The sequence below is a fragment of the Elephas maximus genome, chromosome 13 (assembly GCF_024166365.1).
Source record: "Elephas maximus indicus isolate mEleMax1 chromosome 13, mEleMax1 primary haplotype, whole genome shotgun sequence".
NCBI classification, from domain to species: domain Eukaryota; kingdom Metazoa; phylum Chordata; class Mammalia; order Proboscidea; family Elephantidae; genus Elephas; species Elephas maximus.
Window position 1 is genome coordinate 60,890,237 of NC_064831.1, and position 20,264 is coordinate 60,910,500.

Genomic DNA, 20,264 nt, shown 5'->3' on the forward strand with positions numbered 1-20,264 from the left:
AAAAAGCTGTACAGTCTTCAGTCTTGTAAGTGCAATCTCTGCCTTTGAAATCAGAAGATGAGTGAATGAACCAATGGAATTAATTCCAGGAGGTTCCTTGATATTTCACTCTATTTGGGTCAAAAAAAAAAAAAAAATACGTATCACCATCTGTACTTTGGACCCCACTGTTCCCTACTCCAGATTCTCCAAATGGATTGGTTTAACTTGCAAATCCTTTACAAGGATATTCAAAACAACATTCCACAGATAACAATTTATTGATGATTGAAGACAAAAGAAAATAATACATGAGGTTCCCTTCCCACCCTTAATAAGGAAAATACAACACTGAAATGTCAGTATTCAGCACAAACTTTGCTCTGCTCAAGAGCTTCAACATATAACCTAAACTTGTGAAGCAGAACTCATGCTGAAGGACATTAAACAAAAAAAAACCAAATTCACTGCCATTGAGTCTACTGCTACTCATAGTGACCCTAGAGGACAGAGCAGATCTGCCCAACAGAGTTTCCAAGGCTGTGATCTTTATGCAACCAGACTACCACATCTTTCTCCCGCGGAGCAGCTAGTGGGTTCAAACTGCCGACCTTTCAGTTAGCAGCTGAGCATTTAACCACTGCGCCACCAGGCCTCCTCTGAAGGACACTGAATATAATAATTAAAGAAACTAAATGTTACTTACGCCAACTGTGTACATCCACCTAAAGGACTAAAAATAAATCCAATTCTGACTTTCCACTGTTGTTTCTACGCTGAAGAAATCCAATGGCTTATTCTTTTGTGGGAAAAGCTATTTTGAAGGTCCTTTGTCCCTGTTATTATACAAAAATGGGACTGAAACCTGGTTCAGTATGCTCAGGGATTACCGTTAAGGCACATTTTGTAATTTCAGAAAATTTGGCTGAACTGACTCATTTATTCAGTTTATCTGCTAACAAATCAGTAATTTTCAATCTGCATGGTAAACAACATATTAATAAAAATAACATACAACTTTCTCGAATGAGATGTAGTTAATAAAAATGGTAGGTTACATTAGTGTATTTACTATAAACATGTCTAATTTTATTATTTTCTTGCTATCTATACTCTTAGAGTTGACTGTGTTACTACACTTTTGTTCTAAAGCCTTAAAGATTGATTTTCTAAAATCAATACTCTCATGCGAATCTTGCAAGAAAACTGCATTTCACATTATTAATCTCATTAGTGCAATCTTCCTATAAATAAGTAGGAAACATTGGGAGGATACATGTATAATGAGTGCTTGGTTGCGGTTACTATAGTAGCAAATGTCGAAGTAATTGCTAAAAAATGTCTACAATTTTTGACACTGAGAAATCCAGCATATATTTATCGTAGTTCTTTAAAGCCGGTGGCAAGAAAACTCATTACGAGTAAAAATTAAGATACTGTTGTGAAGATTATAAGGCAACTTTATTATAAATTCCTGATATATTCCACCCCTGCTGTGCTTAATCTAAATGTAATTTATGACTGCAAACCCTTTATGAAAAGAAAGATCATACAAAAAAAAAAAAAAGCCTAAAAGTTACTAATATCAGAAGAAAAAAATACCTGTACCTCCAAACAAATCAAAGGCACTCATTGATTACTTCCATAAAGATGTCACTTGGCCAGCCAAGTCACAGTGCATTCCTTGAACCCACAATAAGACTCATGCTCAGATGAAGGTCTGAAAGGTCTTTTGATCCACTTAAAAATGGGCTACCGACCAAATTAATTTCTCTGAAAGAAATCTTTGAACAAGTATTTCGGCCCAAACCTTCTTCATGTGGACCCACTCATGTATTATTAGGGATTCAAAAGTTTAAAAATACATAGTCAATCCAAACAAAGTGCTAATGCTGTTTGCCAAACTGTAAAATTTACATATATAGAATATAAGATTGGAACTGATATTAAAAAACTCAGTAGCATACGCATCTAATTAAAAAAAAAAAATCTACTGATGGAACAAAATATATTTTATTTTAATGATGCTTAGCACAGTAAGGCCCAGCAAGGTGTGGAGTTGCACACAGAATGCTCAGCACCAGCAAGACAAAGCGGACAGTGGCGGTGAGTGCTCATCGCTAGCACACAAGCCCCTGCCGCATCTGGATGATCTGCAGTAAGGCTGCCTGGACGTCTTCATCCATGTGACCCTTGGAGAAAGAAGAAGGGGAGAAATATTTTACGTCATCTTCATTTACATAAGAATGTTAAAGACAAGGCTTTATAACAACATAAGCGGTTGTGATTCGGCAAATGCTAAATCCTCACCATTGTGGTGATACTCTAAAGGAATTACTGGAAAAGGGAGTAATGCTCTACAGTGGAAACAAAGAAAGCTAGTTTAGAAGTGGTGCACACCAGTTGCTCTTAACATCTTCCATCAGGAAACAGATGGACAAACCTCTCTCTCTCTTAATAAAGGCCCTGGATGACAGGGGCGGTATAAGTTATAAATAAGCAAAGCAGACTACAAGGAAAAAAAAAATTTTTTTTTTTTAAATTAGACAAGTAATTTATGAAAAAATCCCCATATGTATATTTTTATATAAACAGAATCATATAATATTTTGCAACTTGCTATTTCATTTAAGTGTCACGGAAATTTTTGTCTAAAGTGACCTAATTATTTTCATTTACTGTCTAATATTCCGTGGTATGGATGTATCATAATTTCTTTACCCGTTCCCTCAATGATGGACATTTTAAGGTGTCTCTGATCTTCATGGATCGATTCCTACAGAAGAAATTGCTGGGTCAAAAAGAACGCTCAGTTTTTCACTTTGTGGTTGTGCTGGGTGCCATCAAGCCTGCTTCAACTCATAGCGACCCTAAGCACAACGGAACGAAATGCTGCCGGGTCCTGCCTCCTAAAGAGATTATAACAATTTACACTCCCACCCATAGGGTATATATGCCCATTTCCCCAACACTCTGGCCAACATTACAGACTACCACTCTGTTTAATATTTGCCAGTCCCACAGGTGAAAAGTGGTACCTGCTTTTTTATTTGCATTCCTCCCATTACTGGTGGGGTTGAATATCTTTGCATATGCACAGAGGAGAACTGCCCCATAGGTTTCCAAGGCTGTAAATCTTTAGGGAAGCAAACTGCCACATCTTTCTCCCGCAGAACAGATGGTGGGTTGGAATCACCGACCTTTTGGTTAGCATCCAAGCACTTAACCACTGCGCCACCAGGGCTCCTCACATGCACATTAGCCATTTATATTTAGAAACATTTCAAACTTAAAAAGATGGCCAGGGGTTGATTAAACGCAAAAAGTCAATATGGTGGGCTTGTAAGCCCTCCCCCTTCTTTTTTTTCACTTGAGCACTTGAAATATTTTCTATTAATATAAAAAGTTTTGCTTCCAAAATCTGTTTCTATAACAGCAGGCTGTTTCAATTTTGAACATTAGCCATAGTTGACTAAACTGAATTTCTTAGTTAACTTTACGATGCCAGAAGGCAGGAGTATTTAAGATGCCCTTTGTTTCTGTATGTTTCATTAGTAGTCAGTAGCAAGTATCTTTCAGGCAAGTGTGCTCTTCCTCCGCTGCCCGATACCAGATCTGGGCGAGTTCCTCACCCTCTCTAATGAAGATCTCCCATGCGTTTATACTATTTTCCTCTCCTAAGCCCCTTATAGCAGTTCCTAGATGGGGCACAGATGGGTAAACGCTTGACTACTAGCTGAAAGGTTGGTGGTTCGAACTCACCCAGAGACGCTTTGGAAGCTAGGCCTAGCAATCTACTTCCAAAAGGTCACAGTCTTGAAAACCCTATAACACCAAATCAAACCCACCACCGTCATGGCACAGTGGTTGAGTGCTGCTAACCAAAAGGTTGGCAGTACAAATCCACCAGCTGCTCCTTGGAAATCCTATGGGGCAGTTCTACTCTGTCTTATAGAGTCGCTATGAAAACCCTATGGAGCAGTTCTGTTCTACACACATGGGGTTGCCATGAGCTGCAGCTAGCAACAACAACAAACATACTCCCTATGTTGGTGTCCACTGACAGTCTTCTCTAATAATTGCAATATACTTTCAAATCCTAGCTTATCTTCCATCTCTTCAAAAGGGAGGCAGCCAAAGCTACCTTCCTCTATCATACCAGTCATCCTTTTCACTGATTCCCTCTCCAGCTCCTATGAAAAGGGTAGGCTTTTTGATTTTAAGAATTTGATGTCATAAAGATTCTTCCTTTTTATTATTTTTGCCTAGTTTTTTTTTTTTTTTTTTTTAATGACCTTTCTTGGAAGCTTTCTCTCAACAACTACCTTCCATTTATTTATTTTTTTACAGTGTGGCCTGATACACTGAAAATTCTGAAACAATTTCTATTATATCTTACCTACTGTTCCAGCATTTTGGCCCTTTAGTACATCCTCCTGAAAAACCTATTCTGAGAATTCTGGAGATGGGTTTCTATAGAGCCTTAAGTATAGTATCCTTTGTATTTTAATCACTTTTTTAGTACTTTTTTTTTTTCAAATAGCTTTCTAAGCACACCCCAAAGATGGGATTTCTTCATCTTATGCCGCACTGAGCTTAAGGCTCAATATATACTATTGATGAGCTTCTAACTGCCCCCCCGGCCAAAAAAAAAAAAACTCATTGCCGTCGGTTGCTGGATTCAAACTGCCTACCTTTTGGTTAGCAGATGAGCTCTTAAACACTGCACCACCAGGGCTCCATCTAACAGAACACTCTTTTCCCTTAATTATTACAATTCTATGCAGATCCTACTTGTCATTTTTGCACTTTTATAGCACTCTCTACATTTCAAAGAAATACTCCTGAGCTATCAAGAAACATATGAAGTCCTTTCCACTCTCCTCTCTTAGCTGACAGCCACGTGCGGATGTCGCGGTATCGTGCCCGCTAGCAACACCATTGCTGTGTGATGCCAACATATGTTGCCAAACTGTCTACAAACTGAGTGACAAGCAGATGGAGACAACACTAAATTTAAGATGCTGTGTTGCCATATAGCTTTGTAAATGTCTCTGGAAGATATACAATCACAATTATAAGAAATGAAATTATTTTTAAATAAGCATATGGGGTACAGCTACTTTAAATATCAATTGCTTTCACATAAATTTACTTGAAAATAAGAAAAAAAAACTTTTTTCAAAAAACAATAAAAAAGAAAAGAAAATGCTCTGAAACTATTTCCTTTCTGGAAGAGAAAACGGTTCTTTACCTGTGCAGCACTAAGAAGGTGTGTCCGATAAATTGCAATTACTTCTTGGTGTTGCCTGTCAGCATCCTGGAAATGGGAAGAGATGGAAAGATAAGGAAATTAGCATTCTCATTATCAGATGCATGGTGGCTTAGGACAGTGCTCTCCTCAGGCCTAATGCTTCAATGGAGTAGTAGGATTAAAGCAGTGCTCCTGCTACTCCTCGTATCCAGCCATCTTGAACCCACCAGCTGGAGAATTCCATGACATAACAATAGAATCCATTTTTCTAAAGGCTGCATGTGAACATTCAGAGTGAAACCTGGGCTTCAAACTAGTTCCATATACTGAATTAGAATCTACATTTTAACAAGATCCCCAGGTGATTCTTATGTGTAACTTCCTGGAAGCTTGTTATAAATGGAAATTCTCAGCAGGGGGTCTGAAGCCCTGTGTGAAACCAATACCACTTATCCTATGTAACATGAAATTATTGCCTTTGGTTCACATCTAATGCCACAAACCTAGCCCAGACACCTATCAATTTATAGTTCAGATTACTGAAATGTCCTATTTTGACTCCCTATTATCTCTAGACATACTCCCTACCATGCTCCCAAGACTGCAGTATCTCTTTCCCGACATCACTTTGGCTCAAAACTCTTTAGTGACACATCTTTAGACATAAGAAACTCCAAATTCATCACCTTGGTTCTTAATATCTTCCACAATTGGGTCTCAAATACAGCTCCCATTACTAGCCAGCCTGGTCAGCCTTTTATGGCCCCCAGGGCATGCCACGTGTATTCCACCCCCGTGCCTTTCTTCTTCACATGCTCTTCTTTGCCTGGAAGATCCTCTATTTTCTTTTCACCTATCAAAACACCGTCTGTCTTGCAAGTTTAGGCTAGGTACTCCCTTCCTCTTTGAAACTAGCTCCCAACACGAGTGATCTGTTCTTCCTGGAACTCATATCACCTAGAATCTGGAACTGCGTTCTCAATTCCATATTTGACATTTCTTGTCTTTACTTTTCATATATCTGTATTTTGCCTAATTACTCACAACTCCTTAGGGGTAAAGTACCGTATACTCTCTTTATCCCTAACCGTGCTTAGCACTGTGTCATGAACATAAATATTTATAAATATTTCAGAATATTAAAGGTAATATCATATCCTTTGGATAAAATCTAAATCAGCAATCTGTCATCATTAATCTGTAGTCCAGCAGTGTTAAAAACTGAACACTTTTCAAAATCACTTTCTTCTACTCAAAAGCAATTCCCAGTCAATTCCTACAGAACAGAAAAATACTAGCAACATTTAACATCTCATTGGTGCTAAGTTTTACTCAGCATTTTGGTGCGCTCTACCCAGTAACCCAGTGCTGTTGAGTCAACTCTGACTCATTACGACCCTATAGGACAGAGCAGAACTGCCCCACAGAGTTTCCAAGGAGCGCCTGGTGGATTGGAACTGCCGACCCTTTGGTTAGCAGCCATGGCACTTAACCACTACGCTACCAGGGTTTACATTAGCTCGTTTAATTACAAAACCAAATAAACAAACAAGTAATCAGTTCTTCCTATGCTATTTGGCGGATGAGGAAGCCAAGGGCTCAGAGTTAAGGAGAACATTCCATGTGTCACCAGCTTTTAAGAGGCAGGGCTTAGAACTGAGCTCTGGATCCACATGCTTTCCTTTTAATACCACATCCAAGTACATAAGGTATAAAACCAAACTCATAAAGACCCTATAAGACAGGGTAGAGCCACCCCTCTAAGGTTCCCAAGGAATGGCTGGGGGATTTGAACTGCCGACCTTTTGGTCAGCAGCTGAACGCTTAAATCACTGTGCCACCTGGGCTCCATAAAACCATAGGAATGCCTATTTTTATTCATAAGGATAAAAGAACTCTAAGAAAACTCCCTTTGTTTAGTGGATCAATATTTTAGAGAAAGTGCTGCAATGGGAAAGATATTGGATTTGGAGTCAGCTAGACCCAGGTTTAGACAGTAGCTCTAAGACTCCAGGCATCAAGTATTTCGATCTTTGTTTCTTCAAGAACTAAATGGGGAGAGTAAACCTGCCTCCTAGAACTGGGATGAAGATAAAGTTTAGAGATGAAGTATGTGAAACGTTTAGTGTAGTGCTGAGCATATTAAAAAAACTCAATGCCATCAAGTCAATTTCGACTCATAGCAACCCTACAGGACAGAGTAGAACTGCTCCATAGAATTTTCTAAGCTGTAATTGTTACAGAAGCAGACTGCCACATCTTTCTCCCACAGAGCAGCTGGTGGGTTCGAACCACTGACGTTTCCATTAGCAGCCGAGTGCTTAACCACTGCATCATCAGAGCTCTTTTGGCATATACCAAAACACCAAGCCAAACCTGTTGCCAGAGTCAATTCCAACTCACAGTGACCCTACAGGCAGAAGAGAACTGCTCCATAGGGTTTCCAAGGAGCGGCTGGTGGATTCAAACTGCCAACCTTCTGGTTAGCAGCCGCAGCTCTTAACCACTATGCCACCAGGGCCCCATTTGTCCATCAAGTCAATTCTGACTCCTAGCCACCCTATACAGCAGAGTAGAACTGCCCCCATGGAGTTTTGGCATATACCCACCTAGTAGGCACCAAATAAATGATATTATTATATTGTTAGTATGGATACTTTTTAGCACATCCTGAACACTTTCACAAATCAATTTCATTTCTAAACAAGCTTTCACAAATGGACCAAAACAGAAACGTAAAATGGCATGCGTCAGTGCTAAGCCCCGCTGGTCCGTGACTTACAGCCAGCTGCTGCTGCAGGGATTTCACTTGGTGCTGCAGGGTTTCAACCAGCTGACTCTGTCTCTTGCTGGGACTCGCACTCGTGTGGGTGAGCTGTGAAATGCCGCTGAGGGCCTGCTTTAGTCTTTCAACATCATTAAGCAGTTCAGTTATCTTATAAAAAAAAAAAAATAGTAGAAGAAACACATTATTTACTTATGCATTTACACTGACATCTCTGCACAGAAATCATTCATTATTTGAGACATAAAACTGATCTTTACATGCCAGAAAACTGCGGTACGAATACTGTCAAGATTGTTATGGATAATAAACACAGTATATACCTTGATTTCTCTAATTAAATTCCTTATAGAGGCATTACCAAATTAAGAATAAATATTATTTATTCATAAGATTTAACCATGACATGAGTCTTCCTGATTTTTAGATAATCTCTAATTGCCTATGAAGGTAATGAACTCCTCCAGGTCAGAGCTGGAGCACAGGAAAGCAGGGTGCATCCCCTCCAACAAAGTCTGAAACGTAAAAAAGCATGGCTTGTGTTAAGTCTAGAATTAACTTACGTGCTCTGTTCCTTCAAAAATATGCATTTTTTAGACTACCTTGTCTTAAGAAAAAGTGAGGGAGGCTCTTTAGAGTAGTGTAAAGCACACAGGGTTTAAAGTCAAACCAATCCGACATTAGCTATGTGACTTGGCTAATTCCTTTATTTTTCTGAACTTTCGTTTATTAGTGAAAGGGGTGAAGCCTTTCCGAGTTAAGAAAATCACACGCAATCATAAGTATATGCCTGTCACATAGTATACGCCCAAGAAGTGCCAATGGCTATGAGTAGATGTTGTTGTTGTTAGCTGTCACCGAGTCAATTCTGATACACTGTGACCCTATGTGTGCAGAGTAGAACTGCTCCATTATGGTTTTCAAAGCTGTGACCTTTCGGAAGCAGATTCCCAGGCCTTTCTTCCGAGGTGCCTCTGGATGGGTGTGAGTTGCCAACCTTTCAGCTAGCAGTCCAGCTCTTAACCATCTGTGCCACCCAGGGACTCTAAGCAGATATTAGTAACCAGCTATTGTAATTATACATTATTATATTCATAACCCCCTTCCAAACAAGCTAAGGGCATTTACATGCTGAGTTACATTGGCAGATGGGCCTGAAGATTAGTGCCTGAACCTCTCCACAAAGAAGGGCTGGGGCTGTGTCTGCTTTTATTCATCGCTGTATCCCCAGCACTGAACGTAGTAGTACCTGGCATGTAGAAGACACTAAATAATCATTGTAGGAAAATCACCTGTGCTCTATTTCCCTGATTTCTTGTCTTCATAGTTCACACTTCATGTAACTATATATAACTATTGCTTATTTTTGTAACTACAAAAATCCTGTTGAGCACCTATTCAGTAAATAGTACTGTGAGAAGGAAAGACAGGTTATAAGACCCATCTGGCTGGGCACCGAGTTTCTGTTAATGGTGGTGGAGTAATTCGGGGACAGACAGTGGTGACGGTTGTGTACCATGACGACCGTAATCAATGGTACGTGTAAAAAATGTTGAACCGGCAAATGTTTTGTTATATATTATTTTTCACCACAATAAAACAATTAAAAACTGGTTGGGAAGGCCAATCACAGAAATCTAACACAGTGATCTAAGTGCTTTAAACAGACGGCAAAGCCCAAAATAAACCACACATTTTGGAAGAGGAGCAATTTCCTGTAGGTTAGATTGGACAGTGAAGGCTTTAGGAAGGAGGGTTGGTGCTAAAACGTGTCTTAAAGAACGTACAGGATTGAGCTCAATAGGAAGGAGGGACAGGGCATTCTGAGCAAGGGAACCAGTCTGTAGAAAGATATGGGGACAAAGGTGCAATGACTTGGAGGCTGGGTTTACTAGCATGGGTGAGCGCTAAGACCAAGCTTCGGATGCTCCCCAGTGTCCTTGGCTTCCTGCAGCCCAGAAACAGCTTTGTTGCTCCTCTCCATTCCCATTCTTCAGATGCCCTAAAACCATCCATACAGGAAGCCAGGGAACCCTGACTCTGCCCACCTTTCCTCAGTCCGTGACTGTACCAGCTAAGGGAACACTTCAGATACCCTAAAACCATCCACACAGGAAGCCAGGGAACCCTGACTCTGCCTACCTTTCCTCAGTCCGTGACTGTACCAGCTAAGGGAACACTTCAAAAAAATGCCCTAAAACCATCCACATAGGAAGCCAGGGAACCCTGACTCTGCCCACCTTTCCTCAGTCCGTGACTGTACCAGCTAAGGAAACAGACAGAAAAATGGTTTTGATTTTTGTGTATGCGACTTTACTTTCTCTTTTAATTCAGATTTTTCTTTTTTTTTTTTGCACACCAGTAGTTAAACTGGAAAGGTAGCACTTAATGGTCACTTTATTAACACTTTTCTGTAATACTATGGCAAGAAAAAAAAAAGTTGCTGTCGAGTTGATCCCACCTCCTAGCAACCATACAGGACAGGGTAGAACTGTCCCACAGGGCTTCCAAGGCTGTAATTGCTACGGAAGCAAGCTGCCACACCCTTCTCCTGCTGAGCGGCTGGTGGATTTGAACCGTTGGCCTTTCTGTTAGCAGTCGGGCGTTTAAACACTGCACCACCAGGGCTCCTTAATACTATGGCAAAGAGTCCTATCCTCCTTCTACTCTGCCAGTTCTGCTCTGGGTTTTTCTATCACAGCCAAGCAGACTACCTTGTGCCTACCTTATTATCTTTTGCTTCGATTTGTTTAGCAGAGTCCTGTATTCTTCTCTGTAACTCCGTGATTGTTGTCAAGGACTTATCACATCGTTCTTTCTGGTCCTTGATTTCTTGCTCAATGCTAGAATGTAGTAATTCCTTCTCATCCTTTGCAGAGAGTTCCTTCTTTTTCACATGCAAAACCTCCTCACAAGCGTCCTCATACTTTCTATTCAGGTTGGCCAATTTTTCATTTAAGTTGGAAATTTGTGCCTCCAGATCACTTTTCATTGCTTTAAATTTAGACAAATCAACTACCTCTCTAGTCTCTAATTTTTTTAATGCTTGTTTAGTCTTATGAACCTCAGACTGGAGTTTGGAGACTTCTTCAGTTTTGTTTTGGCTTTCTTCTTCCTTTTCTTTCAAGCTAGCTTTTATGATTCCAACTTCTTTCTCAAATGCTTCCTTAATTTGCAAATGCTCCACCAGGGACACAGAAGAGTTCTTTTGATTCTCCAGCATCTGGTGCAGTTTGGTCACTGTCTGCTGCTCTTTCTCATAACACCTTTGCTTATTCTTCAGCTCTTCCCTTAGATTCTCAATTGTACCATTCAGAGATTTTTTCAGGGCCTCAACCTGCTCCAACGGAACAGGCTGTTTTTGCAAAAGAGTTTGTGCTGCAAGTATCTCAGGGGTCCGTTTGGCATTTTCTTCTGCTAGCTTCTCTTTCTCATTCTTTACCTCTGTGTATTTCTGTAACAGGTCTTTCAACTGTTTGTTTAGGTCTTCTGCTTTTCTGCTTAAAGCTCTTTCCATTTCATGAGAATTCTCAATGAGAACACTCTTCTCCTTTAAATCTTTCTGAAGGGAGAGAATCTCCTTCTTTAACTTGTCAATCTCTTGTTTGCATTTCTTGGCCTCCTCTTCCCTGGCACTATACTTTCGGGTCTGCTCTGCTAACTGTTCTTTTAGTTCTTTCTCTGCTGCTTTAAATTTTCTCTCACACTCTTCGAAGCTGATAATTGGAGTGTATTTTAGCTTAATGCATTCTTGTATTGTGTCAAGTTCCTTCTTTTGGGCTTCGATTTCAGCATGCAGCCTCGCAATCTCTTCTTGGCCTTTGTTGTAGTTGGCCAATAGCTCGGCACTATTACCCTGTGCCTTTTTCAAGCTCTTACTTACAGTACTCATCTTCTCCTCGTGCTCTTTTAGGCTGATGTACTCAGCTTTCATTTGGTTCTGAGTGTTTTCCAGGTTTCTTTTTAATATATCATTCTCGTGTTTTATTTTTAGAAAGTCCTGATTTTTATCTTCAGTTTTTTTCTTCATCTCTAATAATTCTCTGTTAGTTTTATCTAACGTGCTGCTCAGTGTGGTTTTTACCTCTTCGTGGGTTTTAACTGGCACATACTGAGTACTGAGAGTCTTTTTCAAGTTAGTGTTTTCAGACACGAGTGCATGTACCTTTTCTTGGTCTTCACCACATTTTTTGTTAAGTTCAGAGAGTTGTTTTTTAAGTTCAGTAATATTGGATTTCAGAGCCATTGTCTCTTTTTCATGTTTCTCAGGAGGTATGAACACAGATTCCAGGTGGTTAACATTCTTACTTAAACTGTCATTTTCCATCAGCAACTTCTCCATTTCTAACTTCTTGTCAGAATATTTTTGTGTGATATCTAAAAGCTTTTTATTCAAACCTTCAACAATCACATCATGTGACTTTTTCATTTCTTCGCTTACTTTTAAAGGAACATAATGATTTTGCATTTCAGCTGTTAAGTTATGTACTTGCTGGTTGAGGAGTTTATTATCCAGATAAACCTTCTCAATTTCCTTTTGTAGCATCTGATTTTTCGATGTTAATTCAGTGATCTTCTTCCCAAGTTCTCCTGATTTCTGCTCTAATCTGCTCTTGAGCTGTTCGTGTTCCTCTGGTTTGACGTGCTGAGCAAGCTTGGCTTTCAAGTTCTCAAGTTCTCTCTTTAACGGTCTAATTTCACTAAGAGATTTTTCATACTCTCTTTCCATCTCTACTAATTTTTTTGCTTTCTCATTCACTTCATTCGATAATAAGCTCTTCATGTTTTCAAATTTTTCTGTCGGAACAGAAAGGGCTAATTTTGCTACCAATTCTTTTAACTGGCCTTCCATCTCTGTGACCTCTCTTTCTTTCTTCTCTTGCTCCATTTCACACATACTAAATTCCTTCTGCAATCGCTTATTTTCTTCTATCAACTTGCCTTCTTCCCTCTTAAATTCTTCTACTAACATTTCATTTTGTCTGATTTGGTTTCTTAATTTTCCCACTTCTGCTGAAGCGCCTTCGTATTTTGCTTTCATGTCTTTCAGCTGATCCTTCAGCTCCTCTGTTAATCTGCTGTTCCCTGTAGCTGCTTCACTGGTTAGGTGCTCTTTAAGGGCGAGAAAATGTGTCTGCATCTGTTTGACTTTGCCTTCTGACTCATACATTCTCTTCTGCACATCTTTTAATGCATCTTCCAATTGTTTTATCTGCTCATCGGAATCCTCCTTGACTCTTTCACATTCTAGTGCTAAAGCTTTGCACTCTGCCACTTTGTGAGCCAGTTCATTTTGGAGCTTGAGTCGGTCTTGTTTTGCTGAATCACAGAAAGTTCTCATTGCTTCCAACTCTTTCTTTAAAATTTCATTTTCAGAATATAAGGTTTGGCTGGGTAAAGATAACTCCAGTGGTCTTAACATAGATCTGCTTTGCATATGGGCTGGCATACCTGTGGAAGTACACTGAAAAGGAAAGAAAAAAAGACATGAATCACAAAAGCATAAACAAGACACTTAATAACATACTTATTTGCCAAACTTATAGAAAGTTTTCACATTGTTTGTAGTCAGAGTTTTCTGATTAGTTTGTTCAAAAAATATAGTACTGATTTTTGAGGTAAGAAAAACACAGTTCTGGGTATGATTTCCTTCATATGCTCTTAAGTGGTGATATTTGGAGAGTTCTATTCATTTAAGACTATTTTTGACAGAACAAAGAAGGAAAATACTTGTCACCTCTGCTCCCTATTTTCTTTTTTCCCCATTCATAATTCCTACCCACACATGAGTATCAATTTTATCAAAACGTATTTACTATTTCTATGTTTTATGGTATATAACATGCTTAGAGCTTTGAATTTTGAAGAAAATCATCAGAATCTTGAATAAAAAGTACTGTAATTTTAAATCCACAATTTCACAGAATGATACATCCTTTAATTTCTAGTAAAATACATGACTTACGAGTACCCTCATTGTTAACTCCAATGTAATGGTAGGCAGACAACTCATGAAGAAATAAGATTTTTCTCCCAAGTAGGAAGATGAATTAGAACTTAGCACATGTACGAAGGCACAATCTGACTAACATCTTATTCTCTGTTAAATTCTAACAAAACAGGAAGTATGGTTAAACTTCTCAGTGAGATGGTTCACAAATATCAGAACATACGATCATAAAAGACTATTTTTATCTTCCCCCAATTCAGCCTATTAAAGTAAAGGTTCTTTACTAGTACTAGGTCACTGATAAAGGCCATGGGCTACGAGTGCACTGCATTATTTAACAGGCATGTTTACTGTTGTTCAGTTAAATCTGAGCGCCTTTCACTTAATCAAGAGGAAGAAAACTGACATGGAATCATTTCTAAGCCTCAGTCTGCTTCGAAATTATCTTTTACCTTACCAATTATCTTTAGATTAAGGCTACTATAATTAACCAACAGATTATTACATTGCTTCACAACGTCCATGCTTGTTTTATTACAATCAAATATTTAGCATATCTTAAATACTATTCAGTTGACATCCATTCTCTCAATTTGGAATCTCAGAATTTTCCATCTTGAAGAGATCTCAGACATCCGTCTAGGCTAACTCAACCTGCCTACAGATAAGGGTATGTAAAAAAAGAAAAAAAAAAGCCCTTAGCAAGTCAAATATTTATCAGTTCTCCAACCCACGGTGGGGGAGGTGGGGGGGTGCTAAAAATACAAACCTTGTATCCGCAGGAAAGTAAAGGCCAGGAGCAGATAAAGAGGTAAGAAAATCAGCCAGTACTCCACCTCTTAGAAGCCTTCTTTATTTTGAGGTAAATGCCCAAAACACAGAATATGTAATATATTTGAATGCAAGGAAAAATACATTTCAGAGCCAAAATAAATTCCTTTAGTATTTTTCATGCCTGTGCCTCCCCCTGCACGGGCAAATATCAAGAGCTAACTAGGTGCTGTTAATGAATAGAGGCTTCCTATCAAAGACAACGAAACTGCAAATCAAATCTTTTATTTAGGCCACTGTCATCAGAAATACTCTCAAGGGCACCAGAAACAGTTTTATCTACTTTTATCACACTCAGTAAAACCAAGCTAGTTTTTCTTTGATATGAAAACCTTACTAAATATATATACACTTGATAAAGACATGATGCTGTTTTCCTCTTTATATTAAGGCACACATTTTTTAAAATTTATTTAAATTTAAAAATAATTATTACCTGTGAGTCTGTCACGTACATTTGACCTTGTTTAAGAAGCATATCTTCTTTTCCTAAATAAGTACAAATAAATGACATTTTAATTAAAAACATCCCTACCGAAGTAGGCTAAATATTAATTTGGTTTATTAACTGTCCTTTATTATTCAAACAAAGAAGAAGTCTGATTTACAATGTAAATTATTCTGCTCTGTTGTTGCTCGGTGCCGTCCCGGCCCGTTGACTCCGACCCATAGTGACCCCATGTGACACAGCAGAACTGCCCCACAGGGTTTTCTAGGCTGTCATCTTTATAGGAGCAGATGGCCAAGTTTTTCTCCGACCAATGGGTAGGATTAACCACCAGCCCTTAGATTAACAGCCAAGCACTTAACCACTGTCCACCAGGGCTCCTTATGCTTGTTCTAAGATATCCATAGTTTTCCTTGTTGTTTCTATAAATGTAAGGAAAAGACCTATATTCTACCGGAAGGTAGATATTGAGTTGTTTTTAGAAATATAAGATTGTTAGGCTGAATAAGCTACATGACTATTAGAAAATAAGTATCTTACAGTCAAAATAAAAAATGGTATTCTTTGCAATTCATAGGGCAAATACTACCACTGTACTTAGAGGATTATTTAATAACCATTAGGAAACAAAAAACAGATTTTCTGGATAAACTGTTTAAAACTGTAAAACAACAAAAGTGAAAATTAATTATGTATAGTTTTTAATTAATTCATAAATAATTATTTATGGCATTTCTAAATTTAAAACGATTACCTGCATTGAGACTATATCCAAAGATTTCTCCAAATCAGAAAATGATATTTGTGCTTCTTTCCATGAAAAAAAAGCCCCAAATATCAAAAGATAAATGTCTACTAATACGCAAGGCAACTTTGGTAATTCATACAATAAGCAATTTTAAAAATATAAATGGCTAAGGAAAAAGTTGGCCTCAGTGGTTAGCAGATTTTACGGCAGAGGCTACAGCACTCATCCTAGCCTGCACCTAGCTCCATCTGCCCAGGTACAGCACACAAGGAGTTGTTATATACAGTTAGACAAACGAAAACGGCAAAAATTCTTCTTTGCTTGAATTGGATGAGCTGCAATGATCTATATTTTCATACTTACGGTTACTAAAGTGACTTCCTGACGCTAAATGATCACTCTGAAATCAGAAGGATAAAGTAAAACACTTCAGGTGAATGCTGCTTCATTTTCAAATTCTGTATCTATTTTAGCTCTCAATGATCCAATCATTATAAGCATATCTTTGACACTGCTTACTTCTCCTAAGTATTATTCTACTTGGACCCAGGGAAAGACATCACACTAGAGACTATTTAAGAGATCAGTTTGGGAATAAACTACTTCACTAAGCATTTTAATAAAAGCAGCCAAGTGTTTCAAAGAAAACTCTTTACCGCTCAAAAGAAAAAAATGATCGCCAAATGAACTTCAACAATTTTCAGTACAGAGTGTTCACTGCTCCTTTACCTCTAAGAAGAAACGCCACATTGACATCAAGGACTTATTTTTACTTTACCACTGCTGAGAGTGGGAACCCTACCTCATTAACTATGAAATATTAGTGTAACCTCCTTCTCTCAGGATTTCTAGATTGCTGATTACTTTCAAAGCCAAAAGGAGACCAACAGCAGGACATAAAACTGAGGCAGGGACTTACCTACCCAAAAACAAAAAAAACAAAACCATTGCCGTCAAGTAAATTCTAACTCACAGTGACCCTACAGGACAGAGTTGAACTGTCCCATATGGTTTCCAAGGAGTGGCTGGTGGATTTGAACTCCTGATCTTTTGTTTAGCAGCCGAGAGCTTAACCACTGCGTCACCAGGGCTCCAACAGTTAGTAATACATCCATCAATGTATCAGTTCAGAAAGGGAGAATAATAGAAACTTCAGATCTCTCAACCACAATATACTTGGATTGCTCCTTTTCCCAAGTAATCCAAATACAAAGTATCTAAAATATAAGTTCAAATATTATACTTCAAGAGTAAGGACACACACTCGTATCTGTTAGTGTTTGGGTACATCAGTACTAGCAAGCTATGTATCAAGCTCTAATTTATGTGACCACTATAAAAATGGTGCACAGTTTTATAACTAAATTAATGCCACTTCCAATGATCCTTAGTGTCTCAAGGGTATGGAAAAGTATCTGTAAATTCTGTTAATCTCTTTGTTCTTTGTAATATCTAAATGGGCTCAAACATGTATATGGGCGTCAGGCCCTAGGCACAGAAAATGTCCAAAAAACTTAGTTTGGGTTCATTACCTTTCCCTTACTATCCAAATGAAAACAAATGCATGAGTTATAAAAATTAACCTCGTTCTAAAATATAAGCATAAGGGAAATAACTACCTATGAAGTATTACACATAATACAGCAATCTTATTGGTGGGATATGAACCTTTTGAAACAAATAAAATGACACAGTAACTGGATATTCAGTTTTTATAAATGATGAATTCTTACTTGTTAATGGCTGCTTTCATAAATACAGGGACACATATAAAATGTGCCCTGTAATTTAGTTTTTGGAAGTCATATATCATTTCTAGTACAAAAATGTATCACAATGAATACGTCACAGCTGGGGAAAATGTCCCCCATATACTGAGTAAGACAAGTTACAAGTCAGGATGCACAATAAGGTCCCACTTGTTGAATGCCTACGTAACCAAAAGGTGTACAAAGAAAAGGTCTCAGAGGACGTCCTCCAGGTGCTGAGCGTGATCACTGAGTGGTGGGGTCATGAGTGTTTTATTTTCTGCTTTTAGCTTCACTATACTTTCTGATTTTTCTAATAATCCATTGTTTTGTGATAAGAAAAACAAGTTATTTTTCTATAATTAGACCTTATTATAGTTACAGACTTGACTCTCAGTTTGTCTAAAGAAGTTATAGGAAAACATTTGATTCTTTAAGACATGATGACAAAGAATTTTATCAAATTACAGGTGTCAGTTCTTGATGAATATTCAAAGGACCCATATACACACCTTATTATTTCATCTGACCTCTTCTAAGAGTAAAAGTAGTACTGTGGTTAAGAGCACAAAAGGGCCAGGCTGCTTGGGTTCAAACCCTGTCTCTACCACTATTTGTGAAACCCCTCCCTGTGTACGTTTTTAAAAAACCTCTCCATGTCTCGGTTTCCTCATGTATAAAGTGCAGATAATAATCAAACCTTGATGTGTTTATTAAATGCGTGTGAAGTGCACCGAGCACTGCCCGGCACTTGGTTATCAGTGCTAGGAGATTAGCTACTATTAGTTTCAATATTACCCTTAAAACAGTCTTCAAACATGAAAAATAATGGAAGCCACTACACCAGATCATTCTTTAGCTTATAAAACTGTGATTTTGAATCATCTTGACCCTATGTGTACACACATATAAACACGCCTTTTTTTTTGGCTCTGGTTAAAAAATTTTTTATCAAGGCATAACTCACCGGGCACTAGGGTACACAATTTCTGCATGTGTATACCTTGTGTAATCACAACCCAGACTGAGATACAGAACATTTCCAGCATCCTCAAAAGCTTCTTCATGTCCCATCCTAGCCAGTAGCCCCTCATCAAAGGGTGGCCTCTGTTTTTACCTCCATCACCACAGATTGGTTTTGCCTGCTTTGGAGCTACATGAAAATGGAACCATACAGTATGTATTCTGTGTGCCTGATTTCTTGACACAAACATTATGTCTGTGAGATTCATTCATGTTTTGACATTCTTTTCCATAGTTGCACACATATTTTTTTTTATTTACAAAGAAAAAAAATTACTTTTGTTATGTACTTAGGAATTATATTCCCCAATAAGGATAAAAGATTCATGCTGAATCAGCCGCCCTCTTCAGCAACCTTGTAGTGATGAACGACATTTATAAAATATATATGCCTTGCAAAATGAATCTATGCATTTAAATGTAATGAGAGTCATTAGCCTTGGTGTGGGAGGGTGGGTGGCGACAGAAAGCCTCTGGGTACTGGTAATGTTCTGCTTCTTGATCTGGGTGGATTCAATTTGTGAAAATTCTTTGACTTATACACTTATATGTACTATTTTGTTTAAAAAATACGGAAAAACTAATTGATGCAACCAAAGGTGAATATATCATCTGAGCCTTATTAACACACACCACTCTGGCCAAAGTGTGTTCTAACTGAACCATATAAACACAAAATCCTTTCTGAGATGATCCTGAAATACCACTATACATTATTACAATGCTTTGTTATTATTATTTTCATCATAATCATCACAAATTTATAGGTTATAAAGTTTTGGAAAGGTAAAGATGGACAAAGAAGGAGGTTGGAGAATGAAACTAGAATGGAACTCAATGTCAGTTACATGCCCGTAAATTTCCATTATCTCATTTAACCTTTACAACTCTGTGGAGAAAGGGATAATCATCCCAATTTTGCTGAAGAGGCAACAAGCTCAGAGACTTTAAATAAATTACCTGAGGTCACACTGTAAAGAATGATCATTCAAATTCAAGTCTGACTCCAAGCCAACTTCCCACTATCCACTATGAGTTATATGAAATAATTCAATTAAGTTGTCTATACCTCCAAACACTTTAATCTATTTCTCAGAGCCTCAACAGTTCTTAAGCTTTCTTCGTGTTGCTTTTCTTTAGCTGCCAAAAGGGACTTCAACTTTTCTTTCTGAAGTGGAAAGAAATAAAAACAGCTAAATCAGTCTATATTTAAAATTGGGTTACAATGTGTTCTAGAAAATGTGAATTAGAACTATTTTAGGATTGGAATTAACAATGAATTCTCCAACCTAATGCCTTTTAATTATCAAAAAAAATCTGTTGCCGTCCAGTCGATTCTAAGTCATAGTGGCCCTATGGAACAGAACAGAACAGAACTGCCCCATAAGGTTTCCAAAGAGTGGCACATAGATTTGAACTGCCAACCTTTTGGTTAGCTGCCGTAGCTCTTAACCACTTCACCACCAGGGCTCCTTTATTTATTAAAAAAATCTGTTGC

The 20,264-nt window shown here is 38.2% G+C and overlaps 1 protein-coding gene across 3 annotated transcripts in view; it reads right to left on the reverse strand.

Moving 5' to 3' along the window:
• Positions 1 to 225: 225 nt before the first annotated feature.
• The window catches only part of UACA (uveal autoantigen with coiled-coil domains and ankyrin repeats), a 104,269-nt gene continuing 84,230 nt past the window's right edge, over positions 226 to 20,264 (reverse strand). For all 3 annotated transcript variants that reach the window (XM_049905582.1, XM_049905581.1, XM_049905583.1), the window contains exons 13-19: positions 19,836 to 19,934; positions 16,359 to 16,395; positions 15,236 to 15,288; positions 10,744 to 13,482; positions 8,016 to 8,168; positions 5,234 to 5,299; positions 226 to 2,171 (exon numbers count right to left, since the gene is read on the reverse strand). In XM_049905582.1, the coding sequence (XP_049761539.1) occupies positions 2,100 to 2,171; positions 5,234 to 5,299; positions 8,016 to 8,168; positions 10,744 to 13,482; positions 15,236 to 15,288; positions 16,359 to 16,395; positions 19,836 to 19,934 (3,219 nt within the window). In that variant the 3' untranslated portion in view covers positions 226 to 2,099. The remainder of the gene's footprint in view (positions 2,172 to 5,233; positions 5,300 to 8,015; positions 8,169 to 10,743; positions 13,483 to 15,235; positions 15,289 to 16,358; positions 16,396 to 19,835; positions 19,935 to 20,264) is intronic.